Here is a 14,043-nt window from a genome sequence, read left to right on the forward strand (position 1 = left end):
AGAAAAGAATCTGTTTTCTTTTATGCGTTATTTCTAAATTCCTCTGTTAGATACTTTTTAATATTCACATTCTTTATACACCTAGTTTGTATAAAAAACAATACTTACCGAAGGAAGAGGCTCCAGCATTCTCTGTTCCTTTCAAAAAAAAAAAAAATCAGTCGGAGGCAGCTCCTCTTGCAGCAGTTGTCCCTAATAATTTTTCTCGACAGTCTGTAATTACGTTTACCCGTATCCATTATTCCTCTTGTTGGTTACATAGGCTTCTCATTCGTCAGACTTTATCTGTGTAATAGTACAGTGGCTAGGTCTCAAGCAAAGAAACAAACTGGAACAATATTTTTATTCCAAGGAATACTTGGATGTCAACTGCATTTTTTGTTTGTTGGTTTTGTTTCGTTTTTGTTGAAGAGGGGTGTACAATCCCACCCTCTATTTTGGCTGTGCCATCTTCTTGAATGCCTTCCTAGCGTTGGCACCTGCCAGCAGGCTCAATGTGAATCTCCTGGGGGATTGTTTTCTTGGGTTTTGAAGTTCTATTTTGTTCCTGAGGTTGGAGTCTGAGACAGTATGAGTTTTGTAATACTGTCTGGAGTTCAAGTTCGTGCATTGGCAGACTTCTTGCTCTGTTGCCTGCTGTAGAGACGAGGGTATTGCTGGTACTGTGTGCTTTGGTTTGTCCGAGATAATTGAGTTATTGCTATGATATTATACTAGTATAGAATTAGGTGGGCAAGCATTAAATAAATTTTTCCCTGGATCGTCTCAAAATATATTTACGAGGCGATAGTGGTGCATGGAGTTGTTACTAGCGGGGTACCCTGCTGTGCTTTGGGTCTAGGTGACCTAGAGTGGAATTTCAGAGCTCTGGTTTCCAGCAGGCAGAAGGTGTACCTTTGAGCCTGGGGATATGTCAGTGTTAGCACTTCTAACTCAGATCATCAGTGTGCTTTCAAAGTGCATCTCCTATTTGTTCTCACTGTACTTTGCTGCTTGTTATAGAGAAATTTGGGGGTTTGTGAATTAGATTCATTCCGGACAAAGCATGTACTTCAGGAGCCTGCCTAAAGCTCTCCAACTAGCTAACGGACTTAAAGGCAAGAGATCACTAGAAAGTAAGTCCTCCCTCCAAGTAGAAGTAATGTGGGTTTTTTAGGACCTGAGCACCAGCCGTTTTGTTGTACAGACCTGCTCCAGTTGCACTTCCCTGTTTGCTAACACAGCCATATCCTAAGGGTCTCAGTTCTACCATCCGCACATCTGTATGGGCGGAAGCTGCTACTGCTGCTGAAGTGGGTGATGAGAAGTTAACAAGCTTAGGAGCCCTGATCTAGAGCTAAAGTCTTGCAGGTTTTTGATAGAATTTTTAGAAAAAAAACATGAAAAGGACCACCTGCCCAGTGGTCCAGGTGGTTGACTGTGTTCGTGGTCCATAGTTCATGTAGCCTGGCCAAAAGTAACGCTGCTGGGCAAGAAGAAGGCATATAATAACATACAATATTAAACTCTTGACTGTATTCTGGCAAGCAGTGGGGCAGAAAAAGACTTGACCGTTTTGGGTGACTTTCTTGACTATTTTAGTATGAATTTTTGATGCAGTGTATGGTTCAAAAAAGGGAAATAACAGGGAGATGGTCTGGCTTTTTATACATACCCCAACACATCTGGTGTGTGTTATTTGGAGGGGTTATGAAAATACAGGTGGGAGCTTAAAGGAGGTAGCGAAAACAACCACAGGATTCAAAACACGCCAACACCTGCCTGGGTTCAGGAGCTCTATCTGACTATTTAGCAACAAAGAGATTGAGAGGTGTCATTCATATATATAATGTATGCATAAAATAAAAATACATACGCACGTAGATGCATGCTGCGTATGCAAATGTGTGTGTGTGTATATATATATATATATATATATGCGTATGTTGAAAAGATCCGATGGTTTAACAGGAACCAGTGGGACTCAGGCTAGTTCAACCTTGAAACCAAAAGCAGTGCCCTACTCAACTTAGTAGTAAAACTTCAGGTTGTGAGAGCTCGTGGAATCATGATATATCAAAATAAAATTGGGTTTTTCTTTTTGTAAGATGTGCTGTCAAACTTCTGGGAACAGTGTAACGGTATATAAAGAAAGATTACAGCTGAGTGACTGCAGTAGTCACTTCAGGCTCTAAAACATGTAAATCCGTGAGCAATACTAAAAACAAAACAAAAATGCAAACCCATATATGCAGATGTGTTTCAGAAGGACAAGTGCCAGTGCCTGTTCCATGAGATGTTGTGTCTCAGTTCCAAGAGTTTCACATATGGTCTGATTACATTTTGTTGGAGCTTGCAGGCGAGTTTAAGCACTGCGTGTGCACAGATATCCAGTTTCAATCTCATATACACAGGGGGTTTATTTGGACAGTTCCACATACTGGTAACAGAAGAACAGGTATTCCCTGTGCACTAATTCATTTATCCTGTTTTATATAGCTAATACATTAAACTTCCCTGCATGCACACTGTTTTTATTTCAGGATTCATTCAAGAAAACTATTGCTGATAAAAATCTTTGTTCCAAACAGCATGGAATATGAGCACTGAGTTGAAACTGAATTTGTGAAGGGTTTCTGTTATAGCACTGATTTGATTGTGCTCCAGTGAGGGGCAAAGAGAGGGCTTCTCAAAACAAACATTTATTCCTGACTTCAGACATTAGCTTCTTAGAACTTTATTTTCTAAAAGGTAATATAAATAATAATATATCTACGGTTCAAATATAAACATGGTGATAAAATCAGAACTTTCTTGAAGCCTGTTACTTTTAACTGGATATTCATAGCTTTGTAGTTGTGGATTGCCAGGTACGAACCCTTGGATCTGTCCAGAACTTACGGTTCATCCTTCATGGTGGTGCCAGAGCAGTCTTCTCTATCTTTTCATTTAATTTGAATGAATTGACACTTGTAATTGCCTGGAGAAGCTTTTGTTAGAGTTGTGCCTGAGTGACACTGGCATTGAGCTTGGAGGTTTCTGGGCATCTCCAATTTAAAAATCTATCGTGTTGGCTTTTCCCACTTGCTCCTGGAAATCTTACTTGTTGCTGATGGATTAATTTCACTGACCTGTGAAATTGGTTTCTGGCACTTGGGTGTCTGGGTTGTGCAGAGCGGGGAAGGAGTGCTAGGCTTTTCTGCGCCTGCTTTGATGTGATCTCCTGAAAGGAACAGTCCTGGAGAACGGCGTGTGGACAACTTGGAGCTCACGGTAGGGAAGATTTGTCATGATAGAGCTTTCTAGACTATTAGGCTTCAGGTTTCCCTTGCAAAAATAACATCAGGGCTTGGAGGCACTCCTAATCAGGGGAAGATGGAAGTCGGTATTGATCGGTAGTCATTTGCGTTGGCCGTGGGAGAGGAGTCATCAAGGACTGCGTGCGCAGCCTGGCAGGGAGGTCCTTTGGCTTGATAACCAGCCGGGGTCAGAAGGGAAGTGATTCATCTATCTAGCTGAAGGAATTTTGGCACGCTGCTTGGGCCCGGGAATGAATACTAAATAGCTGCCTTCTGCCTGGTGGAGAAAAATTACTCTTTCCAGCTCCGAGGTGGCACGTCCCCATCTCCGTGTGACGGCTGTCAGTCCGTAACACACAGCTGGGCAGCTCGAGGACTTGTTGCCTTCAGTTCTCCCTCGGAGGCTTGTAGACATCAGCCACCCAGCGGCTGCTGATTCACAGGAGCGTGCTGCAAATTGGCACTGCGTGTAAACGAGCTGCCGTGCTGCGTCGGGCTGATTAATGCGACTGTAATGGCATGCATTATCTTTGGAAATTATGATTCCCCTGGGAATCACCTGAAGATAACCCGTTCTGTCTGTTCTCCTCAGGAGAATATCTGGATTTGGGCTCCACATCTTTCCTCCTTGTGCAAAAAAAGAAAATTTAAGAGAACAAACTGTATACGAGGACAGTATTCTACCTTGCCTTGTGTTTACTCCTGTGTGTTAAATTTCTTATGCAAAATACTGCTTTTGAGTTGCCTTGAAACTGGCGTCTCTTCTTAATGCACACTCCAGAAATCATTCTGGTTTTGTTACAAGCTTTAGGTTCAGCTGTCAGTGCTGGCACTTCAGTCATTGTTGCTGAAACCTTCGTTGTTCTGTTGTGCTGGTAAGGCCCTGGCACTAACTGCGTGAAACTTGGATTGACTTAATTTAAACTTTACAGGAATTTGTATTTGATTAACTTTTCGTTCTGGTAGTACGTACTTTTCCTTGCGGGTTTTGCTTGTGCCATCATACTTCAGCATTTGTTCCAGTTTTAAAATGTTAATACCTGACAAATACTTACCTTTTCTCTGATCTGTTGGTACAAATTTCATTAATCTGTATATCACTACATTTATACATCACAAGAATTTCTTATTTCAAATGAAGTTTAAAGCAGAAAAAAAGAGCTGCAGACTGTTTTTGAATTTGCTAGTTCTCTATTTTTGTTGAAGTGCTGAGAAAGTTGGCGTTTTCACATGTGAAGTATTAACCGAAAATGCTTCAGTAAGTATTGCAGAATCCCAGGTGTTTGGATGGAAAATGTACCTATTGGTGCCTTCCCCTTTTTACTTGGGAATCTTTGGGCTTTCTTCCTTCTGCGTCCTTGTGCCCAGATACAGAAACAACTCTGCCCTCGTAATTCTGATTGCTTTCCTTGTCTGCCTGCTCGTCTACCTTCTATATCCTCAGGGATATAGAAGGGGGAGCTCAGGAATCCCCGAGGAAGGACAAACTGAAACCCGTGTGTTCCGGCAGTGCTTACCTGGTTTAGAAAAGTCTCTTGGAGGGGCTTTTGAGAGAACTGAAAGAGTCAGAGAAAAAGATGGAGAAGAGGGAAAGAGAATGTCTCCTATTAAATGCTAGTAATGACCTGGCAGGTGTGCATACAGGACTCTCTCTATACGTATATTCAGTGTCTATAAGCACAGGCTGGTAAGTGCCAGGGTTTTATTAGGGTTGAAAGTCATGCGGCTTGACAACATGAGATTTACACGTACCGTGAAGGCTTCTGTAACACTGCTTTGCTGTAACCGTAGTGAAATACTCCCTCTTGTGGCAAGATGAAAAAAGTCCAAGCAGAAAACCCATACGACCAATCTTTTTCTGTACTCACTGGTTTGCCGTATTTATTCTTCAGTTAGGCAGTTCTGTGTTTCCCCCTCGTGTTCAGTGAATATTCCTCACTGGTATGTACCACAGGTACTACAGTTTTCTTTTTGCTTCGTCTTTTCATTTATGCAGTACCCGAATATCTTCTCTTTGTCTTGCAAGTTCTAAAACTTCACCTTAACTTATAGTCTGTTTTCATCAGACTGGATTGTATTTAAACTCTTGACTTTAAGTGCCCTTTTGTATTAAGTTGCCAACATACTGAAAACATGCCTTACAGACTACATTTAGAATATTTACAGGAGTAAAAGGCTGGAAAAATAAATGAGGGTGCTGAAGAGTATACTACTTCTGTTTCTTAACTAGATTAATTTGTCTGAACTACTATGTAGGGGTCATGTATAGACAGGATTAGGAGATAACATGCTGCTTTTCCCAGCTGTTTGATTAACCAGCTTAGAGATGGGTCAAATGCAGTGACAGAGTGCAAAGAAGGCACACCACCACCTTCAAAGTGCAGAAGAGGCCCTGCAGCATGTTTACAGTTTATCAGATTTGCTGCATAATAAGCTGTACACTCCATTCAGCAGTATTATTAACTCAGGAAACCATTCCAGTTGTCTTTGCTTTGTGAGGCTCGTGCCATCACCAAAGCAGCCTCAGCAAAGTACCTCTAAATGAGATTAAGCAAAGTGAAGCAACCATGAAGTAAAATCTGGGCTAAGTGACAAGCAAATAGTATTTGTATAGGATTTAGTACCAAGTTCTGTACTTGGCAAGAAGTGTCCAGGCGTATAACGTGTGAATTGCACTGGCATCTAGAGCAAGTGCTGACAGATGAGACTTTAAGCAGGTATCATTAATGTTTTCCCTGTGCAAAGGAAAATAACTAAGTGTTGTATGAAAACACTCATAAATGCATGTTGATGGCATTTCCCACTCCTCCAAAATGCTATTCCTCTTAACTAGCAGGCCTGTTGATGGCCAGCAGAATGGGGAATAAAGTGGTGAGCTCATATGGAACCTGGTGGAGAGAAGTGATGGCAGATGAGGATGATCACTGGGAAGAAGTGTGGAAAGCTGGAGAAGGGAAATCCAAGGTTGGTGGCAGGTTTGTAAAGTGATGTGTTCCTTTGCCCTATACCATTGATAAAGAGCTTTGTCAGGCATAAATAAGTAAAAGGAATACTGCTTATTTGATAGAAGACATGTAGAGTAGGCATAGACAAAGTCCTGAAATCTAGTACCTGTTTGAAAAACAGATCTCATTATTCTTTCTTTCACCTTTCAGGTATCTTGCAATATCTTCAGAACTCTCCCACCTAGTGACAGCAATGAATTTGATCCAGAAGAAGATGAGCCCACCTTGGAGGCATCGTGGCCACATTTACAGGTTTTTGATCATTTATCTTAAAAGAAATGCTTATCAGTACTTAATGTATCTAATCATTTTCAGCAGTTTTTTTTAACCTGTGAGTCAGAACTGGTCTCTGAGATATTATAACAAAATTCTATTTCTGCTCTTCTGCTGTTGCTCTTGGCTTATAACACAGTACCTACAAAGACAGGAGAGTACTTTGTAAATTTGCCCCATGTTAGAACTTTATTTCAAACTCGGGTTGACAGTATCTCTTACATTCTTGTTTTCCTTTGCTGATTTAAAAATTAATTTGTTTTCCAAACTGCTCTGATGCACAGGTGTTTTTCAGCAACATCAGCAAGGGCATTGTGGGGATGCTGCTGCAGCAGTTTTGTTTAACTGAGGATAGTTTAACTTTCGTAAAGAAAAGCACGCAGGTGTTGACTGCTGATCAGAAAAACAAATGAGAATCTACATCCCTATCTATCTCCCTTCCTCTCTGTGGGTTGAAGTTTGCTTTCAGGTGGTCATAGCAGGATGCGTGCTTACTGCTGTCTGTCATCACTTCCTCTCCTTCTCAAGTGTCAGTGGAAGGTATTTTGAACAAAAACATAAACTAATTTTGGAGAAAGACATCATCATTGATGCTAGTGCAGTAATTCCTTTATAGACAATATGGGTGCAGATCCTGTCTGTGTTATTCAGGACTATAACTTACGCCATAGGTAAATTTAGAAGAAGTTTGCCCGACTAGCAGTTTGTGAAGTCTAGGTGTTTCTGAGAGCAAAGGAGCATGATCGATCTCAGCTTGAAAACAGTGTTTTATTTGACAGTTGCATGCACGTATTTGCCTATGAGCAATTTGTTTCACTCTTTCATTCTCTCACATTTAGAATCCATCGGAATGTAGGTATCACCCCTTATTTATAATAAACTTCACAAAATAGAAATCTTAAAATCTCCAAGGAAGCTACAAACAGCTCTGCCTGCCTGGAAACAGCACAGGCAGTTGTATCTGTTACCCTGTGTTCATTGACACTAGTACTGTAGTTTTAAAAGTCACTGTTCAAAAGGAAAGGATGGAAAAGAAAATATCAGGCAGAGAGGTATCTCTGAATTCACGTTTTGTTTTGATATTTAAGCATGACACTCAAGTTTATGCCACTGTCTATGCAAGTTTAGGATGCTGAATAATTTCCTGATAAAAGAATACTAAGTAGCAATCCCCCAGAACTGAAAAGGTGCAGTAAAGAGAATTGCTAGCTGGTAGCTCATCTCATCGATGACAGGTCAGAGTTGCTGTCTTATGAGGCCACCAGAGTGCCTTTCACTTCCTTTTTGCCTGTTTTTATACTCTTTTTCTATATTGCATAAAACGTGTAATGCTATCCCACTGAATAGTTTAGGCAGAGTTGGAATTGCATGAAAGCAGGCAGGTTTTCTCCATCCCTCTGGCTAATCTTTACAGTAAATTAGGAAATTCTGATTAAATTCTGTTTTGTGTTTTTTTTCCATGTTTCAAGTTGTCATAGAATGCTACTCTAAGCAGTTTCTAATTTAAATTAAATATATCCAACTGTTTCACCAGCTCTTTCAGAATCATAAATTTCTGTATTTGGTATTACTTCAGCAGTCCAGAGGCAGTTTAAATATGCTTTCCAGTTACCCTGGTAAGCTTTATGAGATGATCACAAGCTCTACAAGATGGCAGTGTCTGTTCTTGGTGATGAAATGTCTCTGACTGGAGTTAAATAAGCAAAACTAACTTACAAAGCTTGTGTATTTAATTTTAACACTAAGGTAGCAATTTGATAATAGATAATATTTTTCATCTTTAATCCTTCAGCTTTGTGGAAAAATAAGTATTTTATTTTATATGGAAAGAATTTACTGAAACACTTAAAAATACGAAGAGTAATGAAGTCATAAACTAAAACATTTTTTTCCCTTTTGCAGCTTGTATATGAGTTTTTCATACGATTTTTGGAAAGCCAAGAATTTCAGCCCAGCATTGCCAAAAAGTACATAGATCAGAAATTCGTATTGCAGGTAAGCTGATCTGTTTTCTTTAAGGCTTCATTTTGCTTTTGAAAAAAATTGCTTTGAAAAGATGCTGTTTGGAATTTGAAAGTGAAACTCCGTTTGCATCAGAAAATTATGAACAAGCGTTTACAATGCAAGTTGTCAAACTACAGAGATAGGGGAAGTGTGTGTGTGTGTGTGTGTCTGTGTTTATACGTAAGTCTCTGTCGCTGTAGATATGTACAATACTTGGACAGGCTCCAGTTTTAATATGTTAATCAAAATATTTGACTAGCTGGAAGTGAGAGTGAGCTGAAAGGATAGCTGTTGAGAAATGAAAGCCTTTTTGTCAAGTCATCTAAAAATGCTGCCATCTAGGGAGACTACTTTAACCCCAATTTTAATGTCTTAATATTGTTAAAATATTTCTATTGGAAGGGGAAGCTATTTTTCACTACTGGAGAGCTGGCATCAAGGGCAGAAGTTTGTTAACATGCCTATTCCCCAAGTAGCATTGAAAACAGTGATGCTATAGTGCTTGGGGAGGAAGTAAATCAAAAGGCCATATAAAGTTCAAGCTCTGTTAAAAGCATAGAAGCAGCAGCATCAGTAATAAACAACATGGACAAAGAATGGGAAGCTTTATCTTTGAAATTTGTTTGCCATTATGCCTAAGTGGAAGAGAGCCTCAGTCAGTGAGTTGGTAGCCAGATTGTTGGCACATCTCATCCTCCCTCTCCTGCTTCACGTGGAACTATAGTAGGTAGACGTCTCTGCTGGGGAAGTTTCTCCCAGGCATCAACAGAGGCCAGAACAGAGATAGCTGAAGGAAGGTGTTTTCTTGGATAAGCCAGGAAACTTCATAGATATGCATCCTTTGCCTTTTTGTCTTCAGCTTTCAACAATAGGCCTGTCTTGTGTTTTCTGTTCCCATGGTGAATTAGTGCTTTGCATTTAGAACCCCTAAATCAGATAGAACTTTGTGTTTAAGGCTTGCTTGTAGCTTGCTTTTGAAATCATGGAAATTTGTAAAGATCCCTACTTAGTTGGAAAAGGGAGATGCCTTGGGGAGTGAGACTTGAATAAAAGTCAAACTAGATATGGCAGGAGAGACTCAGCATTTCTGAATACCTTTCTCTCACCTCTTCTTCATGGAGCTTTTATTTTTCTCTGTGATGCTCAGGCAATAAAAGCCGTGGTTTTGCTGTCCTTGTATGTTATTCATATAAAGAATACCTGAGAAACTTAGCCAAGAAAGCAATTTCAATCCTTAAATTCAAAGAAGGGACTTCAGTTTCCTTCGCAAGACCTTCTTCACTCTAGAAGAGCATTGGAATATGCATGTTTTTATTTTATCCATCTTCTAAATGCGAGTGTTTTTATGTGGATCAAACCTCTGTGATGAAGTTTCCTTTTTGTTCATCCAAATAGTGATTTGAACAAGGGGTTGCAACAGTCCTGTCATCCAGTGCCTGGTGGAGATGTCAGAATGTGACTGGGGGGAAGTCACTCTTGACAGGTTTTTACAGACTAATTTTATTTTCGTCAGGTAGAGCAGGATTGACTTAGAAGGAATGTTTGTGTTCAACTTCCAAATCTAGAGAATAAACATTTCCAGGTGCTCCTGTTACATGTTGCTGGGTTTGTTTGTGACTGGTGGTATCCTACTCACTTAAACCTTTTCAAGGCATTCAGCCCTTTTATGATTTGGCACAGGAGGTGCCAAACGCTTTTAAATAGGTCTATGACAAAGATTTTTAAGATCCTATTAGTCTTCAATAAATCTGCTAAATGACAGAACGTATCTCCTGAAAGGGGGAAGTGTGATATTTTGAAACCTACTTATCTGAAACGTATGATACAACGATTGGAGCTCAAAAGAATTCTAAGAATTTGAAGCTCTTGCCATATGGTTGGGTGATGCATTTTTATATAGTGCTTCGCTTAGTGTGTCAATTGAAGATTCATATTTTTCTATCAAAAGTTCTGCTCAGCCTTATATACACGTGCAAATAGATATATTTCCGTGTCTATAAGCGTTTCCGTGTGATCTATAGGAACTTGAGTGTGCTTGCACTTCTTCTTACTGTATTTTTTTGTGTGCCCAGAGTTAGGAACCTGTGTTTACAGGTGACTTACGTTGGAAACCAATTTGAGCCTTAAGAACTTTAAGCATGTTGGGTGTTTTATGACACCGACAATACAGCTGTGACAATCTTCCTAATCAGCTTTCTCTCTAACTTTTTTTTTTGATTTGATGGAGATTTTTTTAAAATGGGCATTTTTCAAGTTTTTTCTTGATTGCTTGTTTTTTGCTTTTTTTGGTTGTTGTCTTTTGTTTGGTTGCCTTTTTGAATATAGATTTGTTGCTGGCTTTCAGCTGTGTGTTTTGCTAAAATGTCGTGCACTAACAGTGTAACTGTTCATTTCTAAAGACTGCTGGTACACAGCCTGAAATGGTTCGCAGTGGTTGCTAAGAGACATGCTGTTGAAATACCTCCACAAGTATCTGTGTTGCTGTAGGTTGCTATTTTGGAAATTTTATTTCCCTTTTCTGTGTATATTTAATGTCAGAGTAGTCATGCAAATTAAGGAAGTCTTGCAGCTTGTCCATAAAAATAAGACTTTATAGTTGAAAACTGATAACAAATTGGACAAATCAAAATAATCTTTTTTTTTTTTTAAATGACAGACTTAGTCTGACTTCAGTAATGTTTCCACAGAGGACCTGTGTAACAGAACTGGAAATGTAAATACTTCGCTCCTAAAAACAATCCAATAAGAAAATTAAAAACATAAGTGCTTCCAGCTGTTTGCTGTCTTTGGGTGAAATTTGCTATTTGGGGAAGGATGAGGTGACTATTTATTTATTTAACTGCAGAAGTGATTTAACGAATGAATGTGTTTATAACCTCGAGTGGGCAGCTGACAAACCTCGTAATTTCCTCACGAAATTCCCACCGCAGATCCTTACTTCATGGAGAAGAAGTGGGAAACATCCAACGCAATGAAAAAGAACACATACATCAGTCCTAAACCTGACTTAGAAAGCAAAATCCCAGAAAGCTTAAGACTCTTTAATCATCTTTTTCTGATTTTTTTTTCCTCCTTAACCTCCTCAAAATGGAGTAGCAGTTTAACAGAGATAAGGTAGCATACATAGACTTACATATCAACTTATAATAGGTGTTTATAATTTATCTGATTGTAAAGCCAAGATAATTTTGTTTTCTACCATTCCTGTAATGATTTTCTGCCAGCATCTTAAACATTTGTAAGGCCTGTTTGGCATATTTAATTTCTCTTGCAAGATAGGTACTAGTTGACAGTTACTTTATTTTTCATGCAGGAGAGATAATCGTTCCTTTTCATTACTAGCTTAAATTTCATCATTTTCTGTGCAGTTCTTTTTTTTTTTTAATTTTAAGTTTACCCTTAAATTCGTTCCAGATGTCTGCCAAAATAACAAATGGTGTGGTGTCAGAAAAGATGGAGAAGGGATGAGGTGAAACTCAGATATTTGTCATAGAGGATTCAAGGGGGATAGAACGTAGATGTGTAGCTGACATTCCTGCTGCTTGTTTTGTGCCTTAATTCTAAGAGGCAACTTCGGGTAGCAGTGGTCAAGGATATGTTTTGTATAGTAAAACACAAGAGGATGGTAATCTCTTTTGACTGAGTACCACATAATTATTTTGCTGTTTTAAAATCTGATTTAACAGTTTCTTACTAAAGTTTTTTTTTTCTTTGTTTAAACTGAATTGAAGATAACATTTTGTTCAACCTGGAGGATTAAGTCCCTGATTCTTTGATTTATGTTGAGATGAGTGGAGATCCTGTGACAGCAGATCCAGTGCTGGCACAGATTTCAACGTTGAGTCTTTCCACATCGTGCAGGCCATGTAATCACTAGGAAGACTTAAGAGTTCATAATACAAATTACAAGCAATTAGAAAAAATGTGACATTGACACAAAATTGCGGGAGCAAAATATTGGAGCAAATGAGCAGTGTCTTTCAATTCTGCAGAGTGAGGGAGTAGGCAAACTGTCTTAATTTGTAGATGCGACAGCATCATATTATTTATTTTGGGGGAGGAAGAAGGCAGCATTTTAGAGCCAGTTAATCAAAAGTGTCTTCATGGTTGGAAGATTTCCAGATTTTTGTGTCAGAAGTGAAGATCAATAAGCTGAGCTTCATGATGTTGTACCTGGGTTGCAACAGACTTTTTTAATTCTGTATTTCTACACCTTGGGTAATATAGATGTCATGTTCTTACATGTATAAGCTTGCATGAATTTAACTGTCATATAGAAGTCTGTGTCATACTTGGCAAATGTAAAGTCAATATTCAGTTTTCGTTCTTCTTTTTCTTTTAAACACAGCTGTTGGAGCTATTTGACAGTGAAGACCCTCGAGAACGGGACTACCTAAAAACAGTCTTGCACAGAATTTATGGCAAGTTTCTGGGTCTTAGAGCATTTATCCGAAAACAGATTAATAATATTTTTCTACGGTAAGTTGTGGGAGAATATATTTTTCTCTTATGAACATTGTAGGAAACTGATACATTAATGATGTTTAACTTCTCTTTTTTTTAGATTTGTTTATGAAACTGAACACTTCAATGGTGTAGCTGAACTGTTGGAAATTTTAGGAAGGTAAATGAGTCTTTATTTATTATCTATCTCAAACTTCCATTCTGAATGTGTCAGAATAGTGTCAGACTTAGAAAAAAGTATTGCTATAAGCCCCTATTCTGAAAACAAATGTGTACATGTGGTCATCTTTAAGCCCGTGTGCAAATCTATAACATTTTTGCCAAGAGTATTTGACTGGATGCAAGTCACAACCAAAAGTGTTGGATGGATTTGTGTGTGTTACACTTCATCCTTGAGTGCTATGGATTTTTCTTTAAGCATGCTAACAGTGTGAATGTCTCAAATGTAATTCTGGTAAGTTAATTACCCAAGAACACCTTTTGTATATGCATTTACAGAACAACAAAGACAAGTTCTTATCTGTTGGGCAACAGGTTTGTGCAGCTGTTTATATCATTGTTCTTAAGTCAGAGCTGAATTACTACATAGATAATACTGCACTGCTAGTACAAAGGAGGAGAAAATTTAGCACTTGTTAAGATAGCATGATCCTGCTATTTGTAAACAGGTGCTGACTGCTAAATGATTTGAATGTAGAAAGATCTTGTTCAGACCTTCAAAATGTTTTCTATGATAACACTAACAAATATTTCTCTTCTAATTTCTAGTATTATCAATGGTTTTGCTTTACCTCTTAAGGCAGAGCATAAACAGTTCCTGGTGAAGGTGCTGATTCCTTTACATACTGTCAGGAGTTTATCACTCTTCCATGCACAGGTAGAATTTATAAAAATATTTTCTGATCAGTTAGAATGATATTTTTTTTTTTTTGCTACTTTGGAAATTTAATTGCCTAGCACATAAAAAAAGTGGGGGAAAAATCTTTGTAATGTGGGAAAATACAGTAGTTTTTTATTCA

The 14,043-nt window shown here is 38.7% G+C and overlaps 1 protein-coding gene across 8 annotated transcripts in view; it reads left to right on the forward strand.

Annotated features, from left to right (window-relative positions):
- PPP2R5E (protein phosphatase 2 regulatory subunit B'epsilon) overlaps nt 1–14,043 on the forward strand; it is an 80,480-nt gene that overhangs the window by 53,355 nt on the left and 13,082 nt on the right. For all 8 annotated transcript variants that reach the window (XM_048080636.2, XM_013182988.3, XM_066998473.1 and 5 more), the window contains 5 exons: nt 6,434–6,535; nt 8,459–8,551; nt 12,909–13,039; nt 13,125–13,184; nt 13,793–13,901. In XM_048080636.2, the coding sequence (XP_047936593.2) occupies nt 6,434–6,535; nt 8,459–8,551; nt 12,909–13,039; nt 13,125–13,184; nt 13,793–13,901 (495 nt within the window). The remainder of the gene's footprint in view (nt 1–6,433; nt 6,536–8,458; nt 8,552–12,908; nt 13,040–13,124; nt 13,185–13,792; nt 13,902–14,043) is intronic.

Source organism: Anser cygnoides, chromosome 5 (assembly GCF_040182565.1).
Source record: "Anser cygnoides isolate HZ-2024a breed goose chromosome 5, Taihu_goose_T2T_genome, whole genome shotgun sequence".
Lineage (NCBI taxonomy): Eukaryota > Metazoa > Chordata > Aves > Anseriformes > Anatidae > Anser > Anser cygnoides.